The sequence below is a fragment of the Montipora foliosa genome, chromosome 12 (genome assembly GCF_036669935.1).
Source record: "Montipora foliosa isolate CH-2021 chromosome 12, ASM3666993v2, whole genome shotgun sequence".
In the NCBI taxonomy this organism is placed as follows: domain Eukaryota; kingdom Metazoa; phylum Cnidaria; class Anthozoa; order Scleractinia; family Acroporidae; genus Montipora; species Montipora foliosa.
Window position 1 is genome coordinate 25,283,928 of NC_090880.1, and position 10,000 is coordinate 25,293,927.

At 41.1% G+C, this 10,000-nt stretch overlaps 3 protein-coding genes across 3 annotated transcripts in view; 2 read left to right on the top strand and 1 right to left on the bottom strand.

Annotated features, from left to right (window-relative positions):
• Positions 1 to 3,091, top strand: part of LOC137978515 (uncharacterized) — a 17,832-nt gene extending 14,741 nt beyond the window's left edge. Inside the window, exons 4-5 of the transcript XR_011118184.1 lie at positions 304 to 812; positions 2,677 to 3,091. The gene's annotated coding sequence lies outside the window, so the exon portion shown is untranslated. The remainder of the gene's footprint in view (positions 1 to 303; positions 813 to 2,676) is intronic.
• Positions 3,092 to 6,571: 3,480 nt separating this feature from the next.
• Positions 6,572 to 8,233, bottom strand: LOC137978518 (coiled-coil domain-containing protein 167-like). The gene is made up of 5 exons (XM_068825488.1): positions 8,116 to 8,233; positions 7,915 to 8,009; positions 7,593 to 7,645; positions 7,329 to 7,473; positions 6,572 to 6,732 (listed from the first exon to the last, which is right to left on the bottom strand). The coding sequence occupies exons 1-4, from the start codon at positions 8,134 to 8,136 to the stop codon at positions 7,367 to 7,369; spliced, it is 276 nt and encodes a 91-aa protein (XP_068681589.1). The 5' UTR covers positions 8,137 to 8,233; the 3' UTR covers positions 6,572 to 6,732; positions 7,329 to 7,366.
• A 174-nt stretch (positions 8,234 to 8,407) lies between these two features.
• The window catches only part of LOC137978517 (uncharacterized), a 10,158-nt gene continuing 8,565 nt past the window's right edge, over positions 8,408 to 10,000 (top strand). The window contains exons 1-3 of the mRNA XM_068825487.1: positions 8,408 to 8,603; positions 9,120 to 9,257; positions 9,859 to 9,881. Of these exons, the coding sequence (XP_068681588.1) occupies positions 8,408 to 8,603; positions 9,120 to 9,257; positions 9,859 to 9,881 (357 nt within the window). The remainder of the gene's footprint in view (positions 8,604 to 9,119; positions 9,258 to 9,858; positions 9,882 to 10,000) is intronic.

Here is a 10,000-nt window from a genome sequence, read left to right on the forward strand (position 1 = left end):
CAAGTTTTTAGCTTTCAGAAAATGCCCAAATTGTATCGGTAGGTCCTGGAATTCGTCCACAGAAAGGCCAGAGAGACAACTTCACTCGTGAACCGCCATGATTACAACAGAGAATTTTAGGCGTTCCAGTCTGCATGAAACCATCTCTCACCTCTGTCTCGAGAAGACCAGACACGCACTATTCTTACGTTACGTTTATGCCTGTAAAATCAACTGAAATGTCAACTGCTGGCAAAATAAAAAACAAAAACAAAAAAATAAAAAAATAAAAAAAGATAAAACAGCATGTTATTTGTTTGGTAGGTTAGGTATCCGAGAGCCAGAACATTTACGCAGGCGCTGACAGAATGTTTGAACAAGAGAAAAAAACGCAGTACCTCCACACATCGGCGCTGGAGCGTCGTACCAAACGAGTCAGTAGGGAGCTTACGAAACGACGACGCCGACGGCAACGACGACGCTACAAAACAATAGGTTTAGTGAGCAAAAACAATGGCTCTGCATGCTCTGCACGTGCGTTTTACATTTTGGTACATTTCTTTGCCGTCATCTCCTAAATGACGACGTGAAATCACCAAATTCAAGGTTCTGTGGAGGACGTTAACACATGGCGATGAATTTTCAGTCCTCTCTCTACGCTTCCAATTCACTCATATTAGTTTAATTCCTCGACAGCTACTACACATTTTTAACGCGAAACGACATGAAATAGTTTCATAGTGATATGAATAACGCGAACTCGTATTTTTAAGTGAAGTCCTCGTAGCCGTCGTCGTCCTCGTTTCGTAAGCTCCCTAGTGACTTGGCCTAACGTGAGTATCCCGGGATTCTTTCACGGGTGAGATGGGAAAGCCTATAACCCCTTTATAGCCTTAAACCTAAGGATCAACTAATGATTCACAGGCAAACACCAACTTTAGTCATCAGCTAATCAGAGGGATCAAGTTAACTGCAGGCTTATTTATATAGACAGCAGAATGAAGAAATGAAACCCATCCTGTAAATCAACTGATTAATTATTTCGAATGAAAAACATGAAGAATATATGCAAGTTAATAAGAGGGTCTCTCGAGTCAACAACGCATCTCTACCCCCAGGAGGATCCGAATGGATTCACAGTCCAAGCCTCGGCGAAATGTAGTTAATTAATGAAGTTTCAAGGGATCAAGGACGGACAACCCCTGGATGACATTTTCGTTGGGAGAAAAGCGGGATTTGAACCCACGCCCCCCTGATTACCGGTTGGGTGTGATCACCACTACACTATCAGAGCAACCATGCTGGCTACATGGCCAATCTAGATAGCGAATGGGAATTACGTGGTCATCCGGGGCCCATGTTTTTCCCCAACTAGATGAAGTTGGATCAACCAGAACGATGATTCACAGGCGGACGAGAGAGAAGAGAACAATTTATATGCAAGTTACGAGGGTCTCTCGAGCCAACAACGCATCTCTGCCCCCCCACGAGGATCACAAATGGATTCACAGTCCAAGCCTCGGCGAAATGTAGTTAATTAATGAAGTTTCAAGGGACTAAGGGGCAGAGATGCGTTGAACAAGAACGTAAGCATAAAAAGTTTTTCTCCCAACGAAAATGTCATCCATGGGTTGTCCGATCTTGGTCCCTTGAAACTTCATTAATTAATTACATTTCGCCGAGGCTTATTTCCCTTTCGTAAACGGTCGTTGCCATTTGAAACGGTCGATACCATTTTTTAGCTCTGAATTACACTCATTCGGTCTAAGAACTCAAAAGGTTGCGGTTACTGGGAGTTTTCGCTGGTCGTATGAGTTAGGGTTCGGGTTAGGGTTCTGTTTAGGGTGAGGGCTAAGAACCCGAGTTCGAGTCTTGAAATTTTCGGACTCTTTTTTTCCTCCAGTTTTTCTTTTATAAATGTTTTTTTTTTCCTTTTTTGTCTTAATTTTTGTTAATATTTTTTCTTAGTTTGTTTCTTTTAATTTTCTTTGAAGTGAAATGTGTAGTCGACCGTTATAAATGGCATCGACCGTTTCAAATGGCAACGACCATTCTGAGAAATGGGAAATTTGCTTCGCCGAGACTTGGACTGTGAATCCATTTGTGATCCTCCTGGGGGGCAGAGATGCGTTGTTGGCTCGAGAGACCCTCGTAACTTGCATACAAATTGTCCTCTTCTCTCTCGTCCGCCTGTGAATCATCGTTCTGGTTGATCCAGCGTCATCTAGTTGGGGAAAAACATACTTGGCCCGGGATGACCACGTAATTCCCATTCGCTATCTAGATTGGCCATGTAGCCAGCATGGTTGCTCTGATAGTGTAGTGGTGATCCCACCCAACCGGTAATCAGGAAGACGTGGGTTCAAATCCACGAAGACGTGGGTTCAAATCCCGCTCAGGGCATAAAAAGTTTTTATCCTAACGAAAATGTCAACCAGGGGTTGTCCGTCCTTGGTCCCTTGAAACTTCGTTAGTGTTTTCTTAAGTGTCGGGCCACCCAGTCCTACCAGCAAAATACCGCATCGATTGAAGTTTTTAGCTTTCAGAACATGCCCAAATTGTATCGGTATGTCCTGGTATTCGTCCACAGAAAAGCCAGAGTGACAACTTCACTCGTGAACCGCCATGATTACAACAGAGAATTTTAGGCGTTCCAGTCTGCATGAAACCATCTCTCACCTCTGGTTTCTTTCAAAGGGTTGCCTTTAACCACATTCCGGCTTAATGATGCCAGCCTGGAGGCTTCTGTGGACGAAGATGGCCCAAATGACCACTTATATAATGATAAACCTACCAGATTAAGGCGAACTCGCTTGCTCTCCTAATATGAACTAGGCAATCGTCACGTGATGTACATACCTGAGCCCACATTGACCCAAAACAGCAGATGTTTCAATGAGTACTTCTTACAAGGACCATTAAACGGCGGAGTCAAGTCCTGCAGACTGTTTATCGCAGATAAAGTACCAAAAAACAAACAAACAAACAAAGAAATAAACAAGCACTTAGCACTTGAAAGGTTAACAATTAAATGATACAAAGAGTGGGGAGCAATAATCATGACCGCTTCTGTGATCTTCTGCAACATCGCATCGTTGTGAAAAATTCCTCTAACATTCGTGACAAATTCTGGAACATCACCTTCATGTCTATCACACGAATTAAAAAAGCCAAAAACTTGGAGTGTTTTAGGAGACAAATTTAGAAATCTCCTCTCCATTTCTTAGGTCTGTGCGGTGCATGGTTTCTGAGTTCTTTGTCGAATCATTCCCCGCAAGTTTGCAGAATTTCATATGGAGCCGCCATGTTGGTGCAACCTCCGTTGTGCACCAAGTTTTACTAAAGTTTTAACACTATTGTTTTGTTTCTATGAAGGATGCATGCCATCTTGCCTGTAAGTTTTAGAAATTGAATAAGGCCTTGGTTTGTGGAACAGAGCCGTTGTTGGCTTTCTTAGGAGAAGGTCTTAATAGGGTTAACCGTAAGCCGTGACACGTGAAGAAAAGTTAACCGTTAAGCGTGAAAATCACAAAAAAAATAATAATAATAACCGTTCGCCGTGAAAAAAAAATTAAAAGCATTTAGCGTGATTTTTTTAAACTTTTAAAAGTGGTATAGGGAGTGTTTCGAAGTATTTTAACCTAACCCTAACCGTTTTACCTCCTTTGCTCTTCTCGTGGACATTCCATCTCGCTAAGCTTGTCTGACAAGACAAAACAAGTCCCAAATAAGGCCCCAGCAAGAGAAGATGAGGTAAGAGAACGGACCCCCATGCCCGTCACAGTTTTTAAAAATCTATTTTTGGTTTGCAATGCTATTTTAAATTCTTGTTCCCAACACCACGCATATTTAAAATTTCATTACCTCATTACAACTGGCCAATCAGGTGCCTCTCTAAAAATAGCTGCGTAGCTAAGATTAGATTTCGGTTTTAGGTTATCTTACCTCATCCTTTCTTGTCCCCAGTTGGAGGTCTTGACAAAAATGAAAGTCGCATTCTGATGACCGATGACTTATTCTTTTCAATTTTCCTATTTTCTTGGAGTGTCATTTGTCACTTGACACCCTGGTATATGGAGGTAGCTGACTATATATTATAACGTAAGTTAACGTGAATGAAGGCCAGGTGATCTGGTGACTTAATTCGGAGGACTGGAAAGAAATATTTGTAACGCAGTATCCCACAACCGCTCGCGGCCTTAGATGGTGTTTTAAAACTCCCTGCAGTATTTCCATCGCCTCAACAGATAATTCCATGTCTACCACATTTCCTGTTACTGAATGAACATTCAAGTAGAGCCGACGAGATCTAACCCCACCTCTGCCGTGTTGAATTCGAAAATAAGGCCGCGCGCGGTTCTGGGATACGGCGTTAAAATTATTCTTCCCAGTCCCCCGAATTACGTCACCAGATCAAACAAGATAGATGAAGGTAAATGAACTGGGATGAAGGTAAATGTAGGTACCTGAAGTTAAATTGACGTTGGTGAAGGTATATGAAGTTAAAAGAACGTAAATAAAAGTAAATGAACATAATTGAACACGGATGAAGGAAGATGTGGGTAGCTGAACGTAAATGAACGTGGATAAGGGTACATTAAGGTAAATGAATGTTAATGAAGGCAAGCTAAGGTATATGAACGTGAATGAAGGTATATGAAGGTAAGTGACGGTAGCTGAAGGTAAATGAACGTGAATAAAGGCAGACGAAGGTATATGAAGCAGGCGCGTTCGCAGCTTTTTCTGCGGGGGAGACGGGGGGGGGGGGGGTGCACTTTAAGCGCTTGAGAGGACCTTACGTTGTCTGTCCTTAAAATATGATATCTGATATGTGTAACAACAATATGTAATCCGGCATTGTGAGCTTTTCTTTATAAGTCCTATTGCTTTTTTAGACTGCTTTGAAATCATTCGACTATTTTCTACTCATGTTCGTGAGGTTTTTAGTTTTCTTTCGTTCTTTTATTTCATCCCTTTTCTTTGATTGCTCTTAGCTTGGCGTATCTGACCTGACTGAGCGGACCTTTTTATCAGGTGGGGGGTACGTGCGTACGTACGTGCGTACGTGCCGGTGAAGGTCAATGAACGTGAATGAAGGTATATTATGGTGAATGAAAGTAGATGATTCCGATTGAAGGTAAACTAAGCTAGATGAAGGTAAATAAAGGTAAATGAAGGTAGATGAACGTGAATGAAGGTAAATATTAGGGAGCTTAAGCACGCGCGTTTTTAAGACGCGGACGGCCACCGGAAGTGAATATTTCGCACGCCAGGATAGCGGTCTCTCCCAGAAGTTTTCAAACTTATGGTCTCTAATAGTGAAAAGATACTTAGCGATATAAATGTGGTTGTGTGAAGACAAGTTAAAAGGGAAAACAGCTCACTTCCGGTTGCCGTCCGCGTGTCAAAAATGCGCGTGCTTAAGCTCCCTAATGAAGGTAGACGAACGCGGGTGAAGGTAGATGTACGTAGCTGAACGTAAATGGACCGTTAGTGAAGGCGAGAAATGAACGTGAATAAAGCATAAGCATAAGCATACGGGTGATTTATTCACGATGAAAAAATAAAATATAAAAATACATCATGAAAAGGAAACACGAGGTTGACCCTATAACGTAAAGGTAACGTAAAGGTAAATGATGATAAATGAACGCGGATGAAAAGAAATGTGGATAGCAGAAGGCATATGAACGTGAATGAAGGAATATGAAGGTGAGTGAAGGTGGAACGTGAATATAGGCAGATGAAGGTATATGAAGGTAACGGAAGGTTGATGAATGTAAATGAAGGAAGCTGAAGGCCGTTGAAGGTAGATGAAGGTAGATAAAGGTTGGTGAAAGTGGATGGAGGTAGATGAAGGTAAATGACGTGAATGAAGGTATAATATGAAGGTAAATAAACGTGAATAACGGTATATTAACTAAGGAATTTTAAATGTAAATGAAGGCAGATGAATGTGAATGCCGGTTGACCATGAATGAAGGTAGATGAAAGTAGATGAATGTGAGCGAAGGAAGATGAAGGTAGATGAAGGTAAATAATGGTAGAGGAAGGTAGATAAACGTGAGGGAAGGTAAATGGAGGTGACTGAAGACGAATCAAGGTCGATAAAGGTAAATGAAGGCGAATGAATGTAGCTGAAGGTAAATAACGTCAATGAAGGTACATTAACGTAAATGAATGTGAATGAAGGTAAATGAATGCAAATTATGAACGTGAATGAATGTAGATAAAGGTATATTAACTGCAAACGAACGTGATTGAAGCTACATGTAGATGAAGGTTGATGGCGTTAATTGAAGGAATTGAATTGGTCTAATCACCAAAAAACTCTTCCACAAGAGATTAGGAGAAACAAATTGAGGAGGCTATTAGTATTTGGAAAACAAAGCAAGCAAGCCTAATGAGAATGGTAATGGAAATTTCTTCAAGAGGCTTGTACAGGAAACAATTCTTGGACACTGTGAAAAAAATCTGATTTTTCTGAAGAAATTGTCCAACTTCTCCATTCACATCCTCCCAAAAAAAATGCACTACTTCAAAATAGCAGTAATTAGTTGGCAACAAAATTAACAATTCTCCAAACAAATCAATCAGTCAATCAACACATTTAATAATCTTCACCTTGTAATATTAATTATTATTAATATTTTGACATTTATTATGACTTCCACATTCATATTTTCCAACGTGTACTTTTCAGACTGGTGAATCATGCACGTTGTATCCTGACAGATCAGGAAATTCATGTTAATTCTGAGAGGGTTTTGCTAAAAGCAGGCCCGCAGCCCAGCGGCACACGGCCCGCCACAGCCCAGCGGCCCGGCGGCCCGAAGGCCCAGCGGCCCGCGACCCACGGCCCGCGACGGCCCGGCAGCCCGGCGGCCTGGAGGTCTGGAGGCCCGGTCGCCCATTCCTCATTTTCCACAGTTTATCTGTCCAGCGGTAAATCCACGCGCAATCACATATCTGCATCGGGTTTGGGCGTGCAAAATGAACGACGGTGAGTTTAAATTCGTTTACCATTTTAATCATTTGAATCCTTGTTTCTGTTTGTTGTTGTAAACAGACGAAAACAACAGAGAATGACAAAATTTTTCACTTAGCAACATGCAACGAAAGAAAGGATCGAAAAGGATTGAAATGATTATAAAAATGGTAAACGAATTCAAACTCATCGTCTTTCATTTGCGCGCCCAAACCCGATGCAAACCTGAGCATGCGCGTGGATTTACCGCTGGACAACAAAACTGTGTGGGCCTCCGGGCCACCTGGCCGCCGGGCCGCCAGGCCGTCGCGGGCTGTGGGCCGCGGGCCGCTGGTCAGCAGGCCTGCTTTTAGCAAAACCCATTCTGAGATACTAAAATCAGTTTTCCATTTCAATTTATCATAAGTTGCTAAAAAGCCAGTATCCTAAAGAGAGGAGTGCTAAAATTGCAACAGACAGAGCCATGGATTTTCTATTTTCCTTTCGAAGAGCTCCAAGGTCTTTCTCTGGAAAAAAAAGAAAAAAAAAAAAACGAAAAAACAAAATAATATTAATGACAAAGGAATGATGCATTATCACCTTAGAATTGCAACAACGTTTATAAATCTTTTAATTTTACTTTTACCATGTTGTTTAATTTTCTCTTTTAATTGTTCCATTTCCTTCTCAAGATCGCTCCTGAAAAAAATTAAAAACGTCTTATACTCCTTTCATCCTAAAACATGTCGTGTTTTTTCTGCTTATTGTTTTAGCAGTTTGTTACCTTTGTTTGACAATATACCTGCATTTACAACATCTGTAAGCCTGGAAACTCTTACCAACATCGCAACATTATATATTGTATATATCGTGTGGACGTGGAAGTTAATTGATTAATTTAAACTCATGCTCCTGGACTTCATCTTATTCTTATATAAAATAGGGATACGACACAACACACAAAGTACCTTTCACCGTCAGAAAGATCTCTAAGACGAAGACTCCTGTCAATCATGTCCACTTGATCTTCCGACGCCTTGATATCATTTTCAAGGTCTTCAATCTATCATGAAAAATGCCAAGCCTTTAATTAATCCTCATTATCGTGAACTCTTATTTTCTCATGTTTGAGTCTATAATATGTCAGAAAAATATCCTCGCAAAGTTACCTGGCTAACAATTGTTGGCATTTGATATTCTTGAAGAAGAGTAAATTCAACCAGGCTGCTTCAAGAGGACAATTCGTGTCATGAGAAGTGTACTGGTATCCATTTATCTTCTTTCTTTGCCTGACCGCTGGCTTAAGCCTCCAAGAGGTCTGGAAGTCTCCGCTAAACTTTCCTTGTAGCGCAAGATTTTGTCAAGGTTTTATGCATTGAAGTTCTCAGGTCTGATTTCGGGTTTCATGAGGAGTCAAGAAAACCAATATTTCGGGAAAAATCGATTGAAAACGGTCAGACGATGAAACATATTCGGCTTATTGTTAACATCCTTTTAATGTTTTTAATCCGCGCAAACTCTTATCCATCGGATTGCATACTTCCGTTTCCGCGAAGCTATGTTGTGTATCATCTGAGTGTGCAAGAAGCCATTCACGTTGATGGAAAGTTGAATGACGAAGCATGGAAGATCGTATCATGGACTGAGGATTTCATAGGTAACTCGGCTGAATTAGGGGGCGGGGTCTGGGTGGGGAGGGTCTTTTTCCTCATCTTCAAAGCGAGTCACGCCCAAACATGTGTTTGCCCGGGGTTTTGCCCGGAAAGGGGGGGGGGGGGGGGCGGGGGGAGATGTTGAAGTTTCGATTTGGTCGGCACATAATTTTTGCACTTGGACTCGCTTTGAAGAGGAGGCAGACATGAACTTGGAAATGGCTTATTTGGAAAAGGCCTATTCCAACAGGTCATGTTGGACCATCTGAAAATACAATTTTTTGTTATTGTTCTTAAAGGCTCTTGCGACAAGAATACAAGGGTGCCTTGGTATTCTATTGTCATGACCATTTACCCCCAAATTACACTAGATCAGTTTCTTGGCATTGCCTTTGGGCTATAACCATGTCAGTTTTCTTTTCTAGCCCTTTACTGTCTCATGGGCTTTGTGCCATCATTTTAAAGAATCTCACCAGACTCTTCCTCACACAAGAAATTAAAAACTCTTCTTCCAATGGCAGATATTCAGGGATTGGACTGGAAGAAGCCACGCTTTAGAACCCGGGCAAAAATGCGCTGGGATGAGAGATACTTATACATTGGAGCATTTCTTCAAGAGACTGATGTCTGGGCAAATCAAACAAAGCATGACTCAGTTGGTATGTGTAATAAATTTTGTTCTATGGCAAATAGTTTGTACCCAGGAAATCACATTAAAACTTGGTGAAGTGAAATCATCCCGGTGAGGGTAGTCCTGACAAGGACTGGCTTGGTGACATTGACTGACGTTTTTAAGGGGAGTCAGAGTGGTTTAGCGGTTATCAACCACGCCTCCCACCTCTGTGACCCAGGTTCAACCCTGGCCTCGGGTCATATGTGGGGTGAGTTTCATTCAATCTCAATCTGACTCTGAAGGTTTTTCTCCGGGTACTCCGGTTTTCCTCCGTCATCAAAATCAACTCTCAGTCAATTACATCCGGCTGCGGGCGGATACCCTTGATAGGGATAACCTCTGGTATCTTTCCCTTTCATTGCATTAAATGGATATAGTTGGTATTATTATTAATTATAATTATTATTATGACATGCACAAGCAGATGCCATCCTCAGGGTCGAGATGATGACTGAAATCCATTTTTCTCTTATTCCTTTCTCTTTTCACTAGGTATACTGTGATTCTAAATAATTTTTAAAAGTAATTGTAGATTCATTGAGGATCTTATATTAAATAACAAGTATTTTCTTTTCTTTAATCTCAAGTGTATCAAGATAATGACTTTGAGGTAAGTAACACCCTCTAAAATAAATAACAACAAAAACAACAATTTATTGTACTCTTGCTCAAAAAAAATACCGGGAAAATATGCTAAAGTAGAGACTACTGACTGCCTAGAATAACCAT

Coding starts and splice junctions, on each gene's coding strand:
- LOC137978518 (XM_068825488.1), bottom strand. CDS start 8,136: ATGCCAACAATTGTTAGCCAG. Junction 8,010..8,115: donor TGCCAACAATTGTTAGCCAG/GTAACTTTGCGA, acceptor TTTTCATGATAG/ATTGAAGACCTTGAAAATGA. Junction 7,646..7,914: donor GATCTTTCTGACGGTGAAAG/GTACTTTGTGTG, acceptor AATTTTTTTCAG/GAGCGATCTTGAGAAGGAAA.